The following is a 17,252-nucleotide window of genomic DNA, read 5'->3' as shown; positions in this document are numbered from 1 at the left end:
GGTACAGTGGTTAGGCACTCGGCTGCTAACCAAAAGGTTGGTGGTTTGAACCCACCAGCCACTCCATGAGAAAAAGAGGTGGCAGTCTGCTTCCATAAAGATTTTACAGCCTTGGAAATCCTATGGGGCAGTTCTACTCTGTCTTATAGGGTCTCTATGAGTCGGAATTGACTAGACAGTAATGGGTTTGGTTTTGGTTTAGTAAAAATTACCAGTAAAGAACTCAACATTTAGTAAACACTGACTTTATGCCTTAACGTAGATGAAACTAAGAACAATTCCTAAAGTCTGTTTCCTCTTTGACCATATACTCTCTTGGTTATAAATCTGCTGACAAATAGATTGCCAAAAAAAAAAAGATCAGTAATTTCCAAGAGAAGAAATGGTTAAACCACCTCTTCTGAGAAATGGCATAAATAGCAAACATTCATTGTTGGATTTTTAGTCTTTGTAACTTTTTGTTTCAGTGAGGCAGTTACACTATAAAGATGTCCAGATACTGTAATGCTGGGGCCTAGGGGGAAAAGCGTAATTCAGATTAGAAGTTTTTTTTCTGAAGATCATTACTTAATGTAAGTAAATTTATTTTTAATATATTTGGTTTCTTACAGTAATTTTCACTGCACAGTACCATAGATGTGGCAAGTATCTGCATGTATAGGTAGGTACCTCCCCAGGTAATAAATCCTTCATCAAAGGAACGTTTGTCATTTGAATCAGAAAAGTAAGATTAATGAAAAGCTTTCTTAAACTACTCTACTGGTTTAAACCTGAAAACTTAGCTGTCATTAGAGTGATTTTTTTTTTTTTCTTAAATTTTTGGGCTTGTCTCTTGTTCTTTTTCTTTCGTTATCTGGTATTTACTGCCCTTAGAGCATAGTGGCATGGTTGTTTTATGTCCTACTTCCTGTCTACACTAGACTCTGTGATGGTTTTCTGCCTGGTAGCAACAATAACTCCTAACTTGACTTTAGGGGATTTTCATACCCTAAGTTCCTTTGCCTTAGAGTATCAATAACCAAAAATAACTCAGAACATTCACTACCAGAGAAGGTAGAATTTGAGCTTCTAGGAATTTAATCATTCAATCACCAGTGTGGTGTGAAACAAGGAAGTAGCTTTCAAAGAGAAACTCAGCCAGAGAGAAAAAGCGGGGTAGATGAGGAGCAATCATTCATTCAGGCATGCGGGCAGAGCCCTTCCTGCGTGCCATAAACTAGGCTACGTGGCAGACCACATACGTAAAGGACAGTGAGCTCAGAGCACAGCAGGGGAGACAGATGTGCTAACGATGTCCAGTAAAGGCCCACCCAGAGGCAGGCCAGAGCCATGGGGCCACCCAGGAAAGCAGTGTTCTGGGTCACGTCCACTGTCCTTGCAGCTGGGCTGAGCATTTATACCGTCTTAATTTTTTTTTTTTTTAAGAGGACAGACAGATAAAAAAACACCATGCTTTTAAAATAACCATTATTAGCAAAACCAGAGTTTTTTCCTTAAATAGGTAAATTGACGCCTTTTACTCTCAAATTCTATCGAAGGTTGAACACCCGGAGATACTTACTACATAGAAAGCAGCAGCGGTGGAAGCTCCTCCCGTCACATTGTACCTCTTCCGCGTGGTAGACAGTCCTCCCACAGGCCCCACACTTGTTTCCTCCTCCCCAGACAGGCATTCTGAAGGAGTAAAGGACTCTGTTAACTCCTTAGGATGTCCCCATACTGTATGAGGTGCATTACAGGCTCCCTAGAGGGTTGGTTAAACCCAAGGGATGGCTACAGATTTCTTTCTTTCATGAATTGCCCTAACCACATCTATAAAAGGCCTGCGTTCCTCCAAAATAACCTCATCCCTTCTTCCAAATTACAGCTTTCATTAGAAAACTCTGGCTTGTCATGCACAAGTTGTTTTATTTTTCCCCACAAAAGGCCTGCATTCAATAGAAAACTACAGGTCACGGGAGTAAGGAAGAAGTACGGGAAAGGCAAGGGCAAACACCTCCCCCATCCCCAATCTTCAATTAAATTTTTAAAAACTTACATTTGAGAAGTTTTCCTTACATGTTTAATTCATTCTAACAGCACCACATTCTTAACATTTAACATATACCAGCTATGACATACTTTATAGGGAAAATAAAAGTGTCGTATTGCCCCACAGGAACGAGTATTGTATCTGTCTGCTCAAGTTATGCGAGGCTGTAGCAAAGATAGTTGTGTTTGTGACTAGCACAATTGCATGCATGGAGCCTTGCTGTAACCACAACAAACACCCAGCCAGATGGCTATGATTTAAGTCTATGCTTCACTAATCCCAAGGTCTTCCCTTCGTGATGCCCCCACCCCCCTCACCATGAAAATCAACTAGTTCAGCCAAGAGTTGGTTTTCCCTCTTTGACAGGCCTGTTAGTTCATATAGAATATGCCACCAAATCCCCTTCCTGGTACCATGAATTGTTTGTTGAGTAGGTCAGAATAACCTCTGAACAATGTGGTAACGACATAATGGTGGAGCTGGAAGTCTAAATCCTGGGCTATCATATGACTGCAATGGAGGGCTCACATTTTCTAATCTCCCTTCTCAACAAATTGGTCTACCTGAATGCAGTTTAAAATACCTAGTTCTGAATGGTCAACATACTCTTGTGCCTCAGCCAGTACAGAAAAGTTGTCCTGCTAAGAAGGCATGTTGTTTTGTCTGCCCTGCCCTAGGGAGTATCTAAAAATATACGGTGAAAAAAATTAATTTTTCTCCATCATCCTTTTCAGACTTTTCTGCTATGTATGGCTATTTTCAGCCTTTGCCTGTTGAGTATTCTCAGATGAGCTGCCTGACTCTCTAGGAAATAGCCGGTTAAGAAAGCTGAGATTTCCTTACTGACCCAAACATGGCTAGAAAGAAAAGGGGAAACGAGGGCTGTTAAGCAAAAAAGACTGAAGAATCTTCAATCCTTAAAATAAAAATGGGGGTGGGGGTGGGGAGAGGATGGCAGTAAACTCTTATCCTACTGCCCATCTGACACCATTGAGAGATCCACAACCCAACAGTTTCCTGAGCATTAAGATAAGGCCTTTCCAAAAGAAGCATTTATAGAATTGTGGTGGGTTTTTTCCGGCATCCATTCTCTTGCCCCTTTTCTGGCAACACCTTCCCCAGATTTTCTTTCAGAGAAGCATTCATCCTTTTCTTGGTCCATACGGTTTGGAGAAGTATTTATTAAAACGTGGTCTCCTGGTGATGGCCTACCATGCCAGTTACCAATTCAGGACAAAATTCAGAGTCAGCATTTAGAAAATGTTATACAATTTTACACAGCAACAACCAAGAACATGATTAATGGACTCATCTTATTAAACAGGGTATACAAAGATTCAAAGTATCAGTCTCTACTTGGAAATTAAAATAAAAAGAATAGTCCTTTACCACAAATAGTTGGAGAAGCACTGGTTTAGATGGTATTGATTTCACCACCAACTCCAGAGCTGGGTATGTGACTCAAGTCATGGCCAATCAGATCACTGCATTCTCCTTGTCCGGCCATAGTGATTAGTTTAGGAATGGTCACATGATCCAACATAGTCCAATGACAGCTGAACCCAGGGCTTTGGTTTAGAGCTAGCCGCTACAAGAAAAAAATCTAAGAATGAAGCCAAAATACAGGAAAAGCAAAATGGCAAGACTAGGTTTTTGAGCCCCTGAATTCAGCTGTGCTTCACCTCATCCTCTACTCTTCAGTTATGTGAGCAAATAAATGCCCTTTTTAAGCCATTTGGAGTTGAAGCTCCTGTTCTTGAAACAGACGTCACCAACATACACGTACATACACCCTTCCTGACTGATACAACTATAGTTATTGATCTCAACTTGGAAAAAGCCTACTTCTCTTACCCACCCCACTCTGGTCTAAGTTGGTCAGTGGGGCATTTAGATACGGTTCATGCTCTTCTCAGCAGGCAGACAAGAACAAAGTAAATCCAAGGGTCCACAAATAGTACCAGGCTACTGTAAAGGCATCCACAAAGGCTCAATATCTAGCAACAACAGAATATATTTGCAAGCTTTCCTTTTGTAGTTTCATAAATCTTTTATTACCTTTCTTGGAGATAGGTGCTCCATTGTTTAAATCTGGAATGAAACTTGAACCTGACTGTAAACCTAAGACACAAGCCTTGCCTCCTGCAGCCTGCACTGGCTTATGTTTGGAGTGCAGTTAGTGACTTTGCCCTATGTATGGCTCCAAAGTTATCCATGTTCTGGGATGCATCAGACACCTCTCATGATTCCTGTAGAAACCGAAGTCCAAATCCAGGCTTGTGGATGACACCCTAATTACTCAAAATCCAATCCCAGGCATCAAATAGCCCAGTTGGCTTCTAAAATACTTTGTTATTGTTCAGGCATTTCTCATCATACTAGAAAGTGAGCTGTTTATTAACCAGGTATCTTATATATTTACACACATTTACTTTGGAGCAGTCTCCAATAAGGAACCAGATTTTTATCAAGATTAAGGTTAAGCTGGGCTGTCTTTGGAGTCCCTGACTGGTGCAAATGGTTAACACGTTCAACCGCTAACCAAAAAGTTGGCAGTTCAAGTCCATTCAGAGGAGCTTTAGAAGAAAGGCCTGGAGACCCACTTCTAAAAAATCAGTCACTGAAAGCTCTGTGGAACACAGGTCTACTCTGACATACTTGGTATTGCCATGGGTCAGAAATGACTCAACAGCAACCAGGCCACTGGGTTTTATTTATCTTTTTGGTTGGGGGGGGGTCATCTTTGAGTAACATTAAAAAAAACTATTTACTCACTGTTATTCTCCTCCATGCCATTAACAAGCCAGCCTTTTTTTTTTTTTTTTAAAGAGGAAATATGTCCCTTTTTTCCAATGTAACTCAGGATTACCTTAAATTTACTCATTGTAAGTCTCGTCTAATTTCTATTGTACATGCCAAACCAGCCAAATGAGGATGTGTCATCTTTTCAGGAAATACCTATCAAAGTTCTACAACATCCAGCTTACTATGTTTGAAGCTTCTTCTCCTCAAGGCTGGGAACCATGTCTCTCTATTCCTCAGACCAGCCAAAGTATTTAGCGCATAGCAAAATATTTCATTTTTATTGCTTTAAACAATCCTTCCTTTTTCAACCTGCTTATATAACCCCCTATTAAATCTAAGCTTATCAAGACAAAGGCTGTACTGTTCTACTTGTTTGTGACATCTTCAAATTCTATGTTAAATTTCCAAGTCATTAAAAACCAAAAACCAAACCCAGTGCCATCGAGTCGATTCCGACTCATAGCGACCCTACAGAACAGAGTTGAACCGCCCCATAGAGTTTCCAAGGAGCGCCTGGCGGATTTGAACTGCCAACCCTTTGGTTAGCTGCCATAGCACTTAACCACTACGCCACGAAGTCATTAGCCTTTTTAAAATTCCATCCAGTTTAAGGGCTTTCTTTAGTAACTTTCTCTACGATACAGGCAGATAGTATAACACAGAGCCTCCTCAGAAAGCTTCAGCTGGATTTGCTGTTTTCTTTTCTAAACTGGATGGGGGTAGGTGGATGACCCTTAAATTCTGTATTTCGTATGTCTGAAATATAATGGAAGGAGGAAGGAGGGTCAGTAGGCTGGATGGGTCAAACAGACCTGCGAAAACTTGTACAACGTTTGGCTTAGCTGTTTCATCGGTAAGGTGGGAAAAATAGCTCTCTCTACCTCAAAGATATTGTGATGATGAAACAAGGCAAATAAATGCCTTGGCAGATGTCCATTAGGCTGAGAACGGAGATGGCATCTCATACTACCCCTCTTGCTATCAGTACCCCACCTAAAGAACATAGCTGCAGAACAACAGGGTAGAAAAAATTTGGCTGATTAGTCACGCACCCTGGTGGCGCAGTTATTACGCACTATGGCTGCTAACCAAAAGGTCGGCAGTTCAAATCCACCAGGTGCTCCTTGGAAACCCTACAGGGCAGTTCTACCCTCTCCCATAGGGTCGCTATAAGTTGGAATGGACTCACTGACAAAGGGTTTGGCTTTTTTTTTTTAAACCACAAGTATTAAAAATTTTTGCTTTCTTTTTCAGGGACATTGAAACAAATGGCAAATACAATAGTTCCACTTATGTTAGTGACTGATAAACGAAGTTCAAATTTACACTTCCAGGCTGAAGCCCTTTGGATGTTTCCTGGACTTGCATGGGGAAGTGCGAGGGAGGCTCTTCCATTTCTGTCACTCTTGGCATTGCTGTGCATATAAAAAAAAATCAAGGCTTCATTTTTCCTGTAAGCCTTTGGCAGCACCACTCCACAAAAGCTGACATAAATCACAGCAGACTGGATTTGCACTGAGCAATCCGGGCTGCATGCCCTTGCCCAATCCTATGTATTAATTTACAAAATGGCAAGAGGAGAGATAAAATCCCACTTTACACACATCTCACAAAATAGGCCAAATACAGGGTTATTCTGTTTCTTCATCTTGTGCCTTAGTTTTCAGTGTCTGAAAGAGTTCCAGCAACTAAGTCCACCGCATTAGTTTAAAAAGCTTGGCTTACATCTGAACACACCTATGTGCAATTTATCTTTGTTGCTTCTCCCCAGTCTAATACACCACCCAGATTCATTAGACTTAACCTTAGGGGAAAATCACTGCAGTCTAAATCTGAGTCACCTTGTGGTAAAGTTACCTCATCTTCTAGGTAACCAACTGAGAACCACAAAATGACCACACAGATCATTCTCATACTACCTGGGCTTCATTTACCATCTAATTCTAGACTGAATGACTTGAATCCATGAGTCCCAAGTCTACGTGTTGCCTCTTACAATTTAAGTTATCCGCTGTAATACTGAAGATCTAGAGTGATTTTGTCTATAAAGCCATATTCTAAGTACTTCCAGAAGCTTTGACATTTTCTTACTACATACAGGACTTTGTTATTACACTAGATCCTTGTTATAACTGAATTTCCCAAAGGAGAGAATTTATTGTAAACCAGTATCATTTTGAACCACATCCAAGGAAGTCACTTGTTAAAGCATCCTCCCTGATTACAATAATTTTAGCAAGGCCAGGCGTTGAGAACTGTAGTTAATTGGAAATTAACCCTTATTCAATGCCTGTTCTAAATTTTTTTTTTTCCTCTGCTACCCACATTACCTGTTTAGTCTACTCTCTTCATCTAAGCGAATACCACTGATCCAAGGATAGGCTCCTCACGTCTTACTGGTCAGCTATGTGTTCCATTTGGCTCCTTCTAGCAAAGCCAAATCCTCAACCTGGCCTTCCTTATCTAGTAGTTAAGCTAATTAGATGATCACCAAACCAAAACCAAACCCAGTGCCATTGAGTCAATTCCAACTCATAGCGACCCTATAGGGCAGGGTAGAACTGTCCCATAGAGTTTCCAAGAGAGCGCCTGGCGGATTTGAACTGCTGACCCTTTGGTTAGCAGCGGCAGCACTTAACCACTATGCCACCAGGGTTTCCAATTAGATGACAGAATGCTTATATAGTGTTGTTGTTAAGTGCTGTCAAGTTGGTTCCGACTCATAGTGACTCTACGTACAACATAACGAAATACTGCCCAGTCTAGCACAGTCCTCACAATCACTGTTATGTTTAAGCCCACTGTTGCAGCCACTGTGTCAATCCATTTCATTGAGGGTCTTCCTCTTTTTCCATGACCCTCTATTTTAGCAAACATGATGTTCTTCTCCAGGGACTGGACCCTCCTGATAACACGTCCAAAGTACGTAAGATGAAGCCTTGCAATCTTCCCTTCTAAGGAGCATTCTGGCTGTACTTCTTCCAAGAAAAATTTATTCGTTCTGGCAGTCCATGGTATATGCGATATTCTCTGCCAACACTTTAATTCTAAGGCGTCATTTCTTCTTAGGTCTTCCTTATTCATTGTCTAGCTTTCCCACTCTTACAAGGTGATTGAAAATACCAAGGCTTGGGTCAGGCACACCTTAGCCCTCAAAGTGACATCTTTACTTTTTAACACTTTAAAGATGTCTTTTGCAGCAGATGTGCCCAATGCAACGCGTCTTTTGATTTCTTGGCTGCTGCTTCCATGGGCATTGACTATGGATCCAAGTAAAATGACGTCTCTGACAATTTCAATCTTTTTTCCATTCGTCATGATGTTGCTTATTGGTCCCGTTGTGAGGATTTTCATTTCTATGTTGAGGTATAATCCATACTGAGGGTTGTAGTCTTTGATCTTCATCGGTAAGTGCTACAAGTCCTCTTCCCTTTTAGCAAGCAAGGCTGTGTTATCTGCATATCAGGTTGTTAATTAGTCTTCCTCTAATCCTGATGCTGTGTTCTTCTTTATATAACACAGCTTCTGGGATTATTTGTGCTGCACACAGACTGAATAAATATGGTGAAAGGATACAACCCTGACTTATACCTTTCCTGATTTTAAACCATGCAGTATCCCCTTGTTCTGTTCAAATGACTGTCTCTTGGTCTATGTATAAGTTCTGCATGAGCACAATGAAGTGTTCTGGAATTCCTATTCTTTGCAATGTTATCCGCAATTTGTTATGATCCACACAGTTGAATGTCTTTGCACAGTTAATAAAACAGAGGTAAACATCTTTCTGATATTCTCTGCTTTCAGCCAAGATTCATCTGACATCAGCAATGATATTCCTCATTCCACATCCTCTTCTGAATTCAGCTTGAATTTCTGACCGTTTCTGTCGATGTACTACTGCTGCACCCGTTTTTGAATTATCTTCAGTAGAATTTTACTTGCCTGTGATATTAATGACATTGTTTGATAATTTCCACATTCTGCTGGATCACCTTTCTTTGGAATGGGCACAAATATGGATCTCTTCCAGTCAGTTGGCCAGGTAGCTGACTTACAAATTTCCTGGCATAGATGACAACCTCCAGTGCTGCTTCAGTTTGTTAAAACATCTCAATCGGTAGTCCATCAATTCCTGGAGCCTTATTTTTTGCCAATGCCTTCGTTGCAGCTTGGACTTCTTCCTTCAATACCATTGGTTCTTGATCATATGCTACCTCCTGAAATGGAACGTCCGCCAATTCTTTTTAGTACAGTGACTTGGTGTATTCCTTCCATCTTCTTTTGATGCTTCTTGCATCATTTAATATTTTGCCCATAGAATCCTTCAAAATCGCAACTTGAGGCTGGAATTTTTTCTGTAGTTCTTTCAGTCTGAGAAATGCAGAGCATGTTCTTCTCTTTTGGTTTTCTAACTCCAGATCTTTGCACATTTCATTATAATATTTTGTCTTCTTGCATTGCCCTTTGAAATCTTCTGTTCACCTCTTTTACTTCATCATTTCTTCCATTCACTTTCGCAACTCTACATTCAAGAACAAGTTTCAGAGCCTCTTCTGACATCCATTTTGGTCTTTTCTTTCTTTCCTGTCTCTTTAAATGACCTTTTGCTTTCTTTGTGTATCACGTCCTTGATGTCATCCCACAACTCATCTGGTCTTCAGTTATTAGCTTTCAATGCATTAAATCTATTCTTGAAATGGTCTCTAAATTCAGGTGGGATATACTCAAGATTTTATTTTGGCTCTTGGGGACTTGTTTTAATTTTCTTCAGCTTCAATTTGAACTTACATATGAGCAATTGATGGTCTGTTCTGCAGTCAGCCTCTGTCCTTGTTCTGACTGATGATATTGAGCTTCTCCATCATCTCTTTCCACAGATGTAGTTGATTTGATTCCTGTGTATTCCATCTGGCAAGGTCCACATGTGTGATGGATTGAATTGTGTCCCCCCAAAATATGTGTCAACTTGGTTAGGCCATGATTTCCAGTATTGTGTGGCTGTCCTCCATTTTGTGATTTTCCTATGTGTTATATAAATCATGACCTCTGCCTGTAGTGAAAATGGATTTAGGGCGGGATATAACACCCTTGTTCAGGTCACATCCCTGACCCAATGTAAAGGTAGTTTCCCTGGGGTGTTGTCTGTACCACCTTTTATCTTACAAGACATAAAAGGAAAGGGAAGCAAGCAGAGAGTTGGGGGCCTCATACTACCAAGAAAGAACCACCAGGAGCAGAGCTTGTCTTTTGGACCCCGGGTTCCTGCACGGAGAAGCTCCTAGTGTAGTGGAAGATTGACAGGAAGGACCTTCCTCCAGAGCCAACAGAGAGAGAAACACTTCCCCTGTAGCTGATGCCCTGAATTTGGACTTCTAATCTACTAGACTGTGAGAAAATAAATTTTTCTGTTAAAGCCATCCACTTGTGATATTTTCTGTTATAGCAGCACTAGATAACTAAGACTGAATTTGGTACTAAGAGTGGGGTGCTCCTCTAACAGACACCTAAAATGTGGAAATGGTTTTGAAACTGTGAATGGATAGAGGAGTGGCAGTGGAAGAGGACCAGCAGCAGCAAAACCAGAAGACCAGCGCCAGACAGCACTGGAGCTGACCCACGGAGCCAGACAGCTGAGTGCCTGTGCGCAGGCTTCCTGGCGGAGTGGGGTGCCTTTGGGCACTTAACGGTAGAGCTAGGCTTGCCAACCCAATGAGCAAGAAAGCTGAGTGCCTGTGCCCAGGAGGCTTCCTGGAGGAGTGGGGTGCCTCTAGGCACTTATCAGTGAGCTACAGAGCTTTGGAACACTTGTCCCAGGAGGGCAGATGCAGGCATGAGGCCCGAGGTGCCAAGGGGCCACAATACCAGGACGCAGAAGCTGATGAGACAAGGAACACAAGAAGACGAGCTGCCTCAGTCTCTAATGGCCAGGACCTCTGGTGTTTCTGGAGTCCCCCACTCAGATGGACGAGGAGAGTGGTGCGCCTAAATCCCAGGGAGCAGAGTTCTTGTCCCATTGGGCCTGGAAGGTGGAGCTGAAGTCCAGGGCTGAGGGGCCTCCACTCAGAATCTGGAGAGTATGGCTAATACCTAGAGTCTGGAGGGCAGGGCCATTGTGTAATCTGTCTCAGAGAAAAGAAGATTCTTTTCAAGCCTGGAGAGCTAATGTAATGTGTTCTGCTGACTTACATGGTGCCTGTTATGTCTTCTTTTCTTCCAATTTCTCCCATTTGTAAGAGAAATGTCTAGCTTGTGCCTGCCTGTTCTACCATTGTTTGGAAGCAGATAACTTGTATTCTAGATTTCACAGATGAAGAGGAGTTTTTTTGACTTTGAACTTGGAGCTGATTTAAGACTTTTGCTATGATATGATGGGGTGAATGTGTTTGACATGTGGCAAGGACATGAATTTTTGGGGGCCACAGGGTAGAGTCTCATGGATTGAATTGCATCCCCCCAAAATATGTGTCAACTTGCTTAGGCCATGATTCCCAGTTTGTGTGACTGTCTTCCATTTTGTGATTTTCTTGTGTGTTATAAATCATAATCTCTGCCTGTGGTTAAAGAGGATTAGGGTAGGACATAACACCCTTGCTCAGGTCACATCTCTGCTCCAAAGTAAACGGAGTTTCCCTGAGGCGTGGCCTGGACCACCTTTTATCTTACAAGAGATATAAGGCAAGGGAAGCAAGCAGAGAGTTGGGGACCTCATACCACCAAAAAAGAAGCACCAGGAGCAGAGTGTGTCCTTTGGACTCAGGTCCCTGCACTTGAGAAGCTCCTTGACCATGGGAAGATTGAGGACAGGGACCTTCCTCCAGAGCCAACAGAGAGAAAAAGCCTCCCCCTGGAGCTGATGCCCTGAATTTTGACTTCTAGCCTATTAGACTGTGAGAAAATAAATTTCTCTTTGTTAAAGCCATCCACCTGTGGTATTTCTGTTATAGCACCACTAGATAACTAAAACAATGTGTATAGTCAAAGTTTATGTTGGTAAAAAGGTATCTGCAATGAAGAAGTCGTTGGTCTTGCAAAATTCTATAATGTGATCTCTTACATCATTTCTATCATCAAGGCCGTTATTTTCCAACCACTGATCCTTTTTGTTTCTGATTTTCGCATTCCAATCACCGGTAATTATCAATACATCTTGATTGTATGTTTGATCCATTTCAGACTGTAGATATTGGTAAAAATCTTCAATTTCTTCATCTTTGGCATTAGTAGTTGGTTCGTAAATTTGAATAATAGTCATGTTAATTGGTTTTCCTTCCTATCACTGACAGCGTTGTGCTTTAGGATAAATTTGAAATGTTCTTTTTGATAATCAACATGACACAATTCCTTTTTAATTCGGCATTCCCAGCATAGTACACCATATGATTGTTCAATTCAAAATGGCCAATACTAGTCTATTTCAGCTCAAGTGTTCCATTATATAGCAGGCACTCAATGAATGGTAGCCTTTATCATCAGTATTTAGCAGTGTTCAGCCTTTGCTATTAATATTCATCTTCCCTTACTCATCTCATATATTCACTCATTATACCTCTAACCCCTACTCATCAAGGCAAGTGACTTCCCTCCCTCCCTCATTCATAACTTCTGACTTCATTCCTTCTAGAATAGGGTAAGGATATAAATACTGTACATGTTTATAACTTTTATGAAATTCTCATATAAATATATTAATTCAACATTTTTTTTAAAGCCATGTGGCGTAAAGGACCTAGTTTTATCCTAAGTAAGGTGACCTCTGTCCTTTCCTGGTGAAAACCAGGTGAAATTGTGCACTATTGATTAGTAAGTAAGCACAATTAAGCCTATGTGTACCGTGCTTATTGGATAATCCATCCCTAGCACAAATCTGAAAACCAGCTATCAGCTCTGTGATCTTTGCCAAGTTTCTTAACCTCTAAGCCTTAACTGCTCATCTGTAACTTGGAAATGTGTGAGAATTATCTTACAGAATCGTTTTAAGGATTTAATGACATAATGTTTGTAAAGTACCTGGCAAAGAGCCAGTACTACACAAACATTGGTTTCCTTTTCCTTCAGGAGCACTACTGGGCCTCAATATGGCTACCTAAAGCTCAGTTGTTAAGTGAATTGCAGAGGTCACTAATTTCTAAAGAAGCATATTCCAGTGCAACCCACTCATATTTTGACTCCCCAAACATTCTCGTATCAGATTTCCTACAGGAAAACACTAGAGATGGAAACCATTTAAATCATCTAAGAATTATCAATCACTGAGTTACCAAATTAAGCACAGGAACACCGTCCTGTCCACCCAGTCTTTATCCATTCAACTAGCAGTTAATAAATGCTCTCTCTATGCACCAATCTCAAACCCAAACTGCCACCTTCAACCAAAAGGCTCTCTCCCATTCCTATCTAACCTCACACTAAAGCCTAACCTCACTACAAAGGGAATCCCTGTTGCTATTCTAGTAAACTTTCCTATGTTCATCCCAGCCTCACCATTATAACTCTTAATGCTATACCCGGTTATCATTTATGTCTTCCACTTGGAGTACAGCAGAATCCTTGACACAGAGTTGGATACTCCCTACCAAATCACATATGTAATTAAAGTGCAACCATGCTACATCCACAGTAGCAAGGGCTCTATTGGTGCAAACTACAAGATATTTATTATTCAAACACTGTAATGTTTGTATAATTTTACATGAAGTCAGACCTAGATTTTTATGACAAGTCTGTTGATTTGCTGAATGATCTTAAGGCAGTTATTTGATCTGTTAGTTTTCTCATTTTAAAAATGGTTATCATAAGAGCATTCTGAGATTAAGCAATGCATGTAAAGCACTTAGACTAGTGCCTGCCACGTGATAAAACAAACCAAACCAAACCTGTTACCATCAAGTCGATTTGGACTCATAGTGACCCTACAGGACAGGACAGGACAGAACTGCCCCGTAGGGTTTCCAAGGCTGTAATCTTTATGCAAGCAGACTTCCACATCTTTCTACTGCTAAGCAGCTGGTGGGTTTGAACTGCTGACCTCTCGCTTAGCAGCCAAGTGCTTAACCACTGTGCCACTAGCCTCCTTTTTGTCAAGTGATAGGTAATAATAATATCAAACACGTACATAAAGCTTATTATATGCTTTACTTACGTTAAGTAGTTTACTTATATTAACTCATTTAATCCTTGTAACAACTGAGATATTAAATGGCTCATAACTGTGAAACCAAAACAAATTTACCAATTCAATTTATAATACCAATAAAATTCAAATCAACTGTACTGATTCGATTTGATTGCTAATGCTGCACTGAAATTAAACCATTGCTAGCAGCGCAGACATAGTACTGACCTCCCTGGTTAAGGCAGAGGTTCTTTTTAAGTCATTTATTTCCTTCGCTGTACACTGTATGCTGGATGAGGATTCAATTCTCTCTCCATAGTTCTCTTTTGGAAGTACTGTGAAACCATCATGAAACCTTCTTTCCTACAGTGAGCTGGGAAGTCATTTAGTCCTAAGGTATTATATCACATCTACCTTCTTCTTGTATGCCACCAGTCAACTGTGACTCATAGTAACCCTATAGACAACAGCAGAATTGCCCCATAGGGTTTCCAAGGCTGTAATCTATACAGAAACAGATTGCCAAATCTTTCTCCCTCAGAGCCACGGATAGGTTCAAACCACCTACGTTTCTGTTTGCAGCCTAGCGCTTAACTGTTACTAGTCAAAGACAATCAGTAGTAACACTGGCACAATGAAGTGGTAAACAAAAATGCAAGGAGCCTGATATCCTTTGCAGATGATTCATAATATACTTCTATTGATTTTTCCCTCTAAGACTTAAAATGTATGATTTTTAAAATCAGAATTTATGCCCCATCCTGCCACAATCTAGTTTAAGAAACACTGCCATTAGTCTAGGATTCTTAACCAGGATTCCACAGATTACTCGAAATTCTTGGGAATGGTAAACTTGGTACCATGTACTTTATTTTTATGCACTTAAAAACATTCTCAGAAAGCATCCAGAGGCTTCATCAGATCGCCAAAAGTATCAATGACACAAAACCAGGAATTCCCACCTAGGTAATCAAGGTTCCAAGGAAGTCTGGGATCAGCATATAAAAATTTTCAGAACAGAGCCCAAGAGATGCTGTGCAAATACCAGCCGAAGAAATGACCCAATGCCATGAGCAAACCTGTGAACATGAAGAAAGTTGGCCTCCAGGCAAAGCCCTGAAGGTACAATTCAAGTCTAAGTCTGCTCTCTGCTAGCTCCCTCTACCCCATTCAACCAGGCTGCAGAAGAACATTTTCTAATTACAAAGAACCTCTCCCTGGCTGGGCTGGGCTCTGTATAAGCATCAACATGCCTTCAGCAACCTGCAAAGTATGTGCCATTACACCCATTTTACAAGATGATGTAACTGAGACCAGAAAGCAAAGTAATTTGCCTAAGGTCATTAAACCAAAGAGTGCTGGAGCTGGGCTATGAATTTGGGTCCAACTGGCTTTGGTCTTGCCCTTCCTGCCATGCCATGCTTCCTCTCCCTTAGGGAGCTCCCTCTCCCTGGATCATCTGATTCATCTCATCTTTGACAGAGAAGACATATGATAGGCCCAAATCTCTACAGCTATTTAGTGGCAGAGCTGAGGCTGGACCAAGGCTTCAAATGCCCCTCATTTATTGCTGCCCTTCTACGCTATACCACATTCTTGCTGTTTTAGAAATACAATTTCCCCAAAATCTAAGTGATTTTGCATTTCCATCAGGGCAGGGCTCCAATTAGTATTACTTTCAGCACAGTCCCTAGAATACAGTAGGTGCTCAATCAATATTTGTCGCATACATTTTGAGAATTCCATTAAAAATTTATGATAAACTTTTTGTTTGGAAACATTTGTTAGGAAATATTTATTGTCTGAGTCAAATTAACATTTGTTCCTCACAACTACAACTTTATTTATGCATTCAACCAATATTAGCTCAGGTCCAACCACCTTAACCTCACCTACTGAAGCACTGAGTCTCAAAGACTCAAGATGTAGATCTTGCCTCTAGAGTAACTACTTCCACTCTGAAGGCGCAGAGGGTACTAGAATGCAGAGTAGAAAGAACCCTGAGAAGTACTGATAAAGTATCAGTGGCAATCAACGTGAGAGAACCACGACCCAAGAGGTGGTAGCTGGAGACCAGGGAGGATTTCATGAAATTGGTTATACGTTTTGGTATGCAGTTTTGAAAGTATGGGAGATTTCTCCCGTTTAAAATCTATCACCCATCACATCCCTGAATATTTGGGTCAAATCAGAGCCAACTTTGTGGCTGTCCTAGTTGAGTTCTTGGCATTTTATAGGCAGAGCTTTGAAAGAGGTTAATTAGAAAAGTCAAGTACTGGAGAGACCATTTTTACTGCGCGAGTTAAATACTACTCAAAATAAAAGTAGAGTTTTATGTATCAAGAAGCATTTATAAAGTGAAAATGTGCTTGGTCTACAAACTGCAAATAAAACAAGATAACCATTTTGGGTGACCATTTAAAAAAAAAAAAAATGCCCTTCAGCAAGTATCCTGGCTTAGAAGGGGATCGGGCTTCCAGGGGCTGCCTACGTGGAGTTCTGGAACCGAGGATGTGATTTTCAGGACTTGTTGCAGAATTCCACAATCAAGCATTGTGGCTTCCCTGTTTGTACCTGAACGGTAGAAAGTTCCAGAATCGACTTGACGTTTCACTGCTTTTCTTTGAACGTTTAAGGTTCGGTGCTTGGTGGGCAGAGACCACCAAACAATGGGGAGGCCTGAACGCTACAGCACAGCAGGGGAAGGATTCCGAGATTCGCGGGCTGCAGAAGCCCCCACCCCACCCCAGGGCACCAAACTAGCCCTTGGAAAGGTCGCCCGCAGCGTACACGGTACTCCGGGGCGCGGGACCCCGAGACTCCGGCCTCGGCCCCTCCCCCCGTCAGCGGAAAGAGAACCAGTGCTGCAGCAGGGGCCCAAGGCTACTGTCTCACGACGCCCAAAAGGCGGATTAGCAGCAACACAAAACTCTTGAGCCCGCCCTTCCTCCAGAGGAACAGGTACTGAGAAAAGGTCACGCACGATTATTTATCTGCCCCCCGAGGCCCAGGATCCGAGGGTAGGGCCGGAGCGGCCTCGGGGAGATGCCGCGCACAGGTGTGTGCAGGAATGGGGGCGCAGGGGTGAGGAGAACCCTGGGACGCAAATGAGGGCCGGGATGGGGATATTAGAGAGCACGGGGGCCCGGCAGGGCAGCCAGAGGATCGCGGGAGGCTGTGGATACACCCCTTCCCCAAGGTCAAAGGCGCCGCCGAGTAACCCCCGTGCCGCTACTCACTCGAGTTCAACGCGGGAGCCGGCACGGTGGGCGGAGATGCCAAGGCCCGAGTGAGCGCGCAGGT

At 41.8% G+C, this 17,252-nt stretch overlaps 1 protein-coding gene across 1 annotated transcript in view; it reads right to left on the bottom strand.

Annotated features, from left to right (window-relative positions):
- Nucleotides 1-17,252, bottom strand: part of CSRP2 (cysteine and glycine rich protein 2) — a 24,913-nt gene extending 7,661 nt beyond the window's left edge. The window contains exons 1-2 of the mRNA XM_003405217.4: nucleotides 17,189-17,252; nucleotides 1,562-1,674 (exon numbers count right to left, since the gene is read on the bottom strand). Of these exons, the coding sequence (XP_003405265.1) occupies nucleotides 1,562-1,673 (112 nt within the window). The 5' untranslated portion in view covers nucleotide 1,674; nucleotides 17,189-17,252. The remainder of the gene's footprint in view (nucleotides 1-1,561; nucleotides 1,675-17,188) is intronic.

This window comes from Loxodonta africana, chromosome 4, assembly GCF_030014295.1.
Source record: "Loxodonta africana isolate mLoxAfr1 chromosome 4, mLoxAfr1.hap2, whole genome shotgun sequence".
Classification (NCBI taxonomy): domain Eukaryota; kingdom Metazoa; phylum Chordata; class Mammalia; order Proboscidea; family Elephantidae; genus Loxodonta; species Loxodonta africana.
Note: the sequence above shows the minus strand (reverse complement) of the source record. Positions and strands in the feature narration are given on the sequence as shown.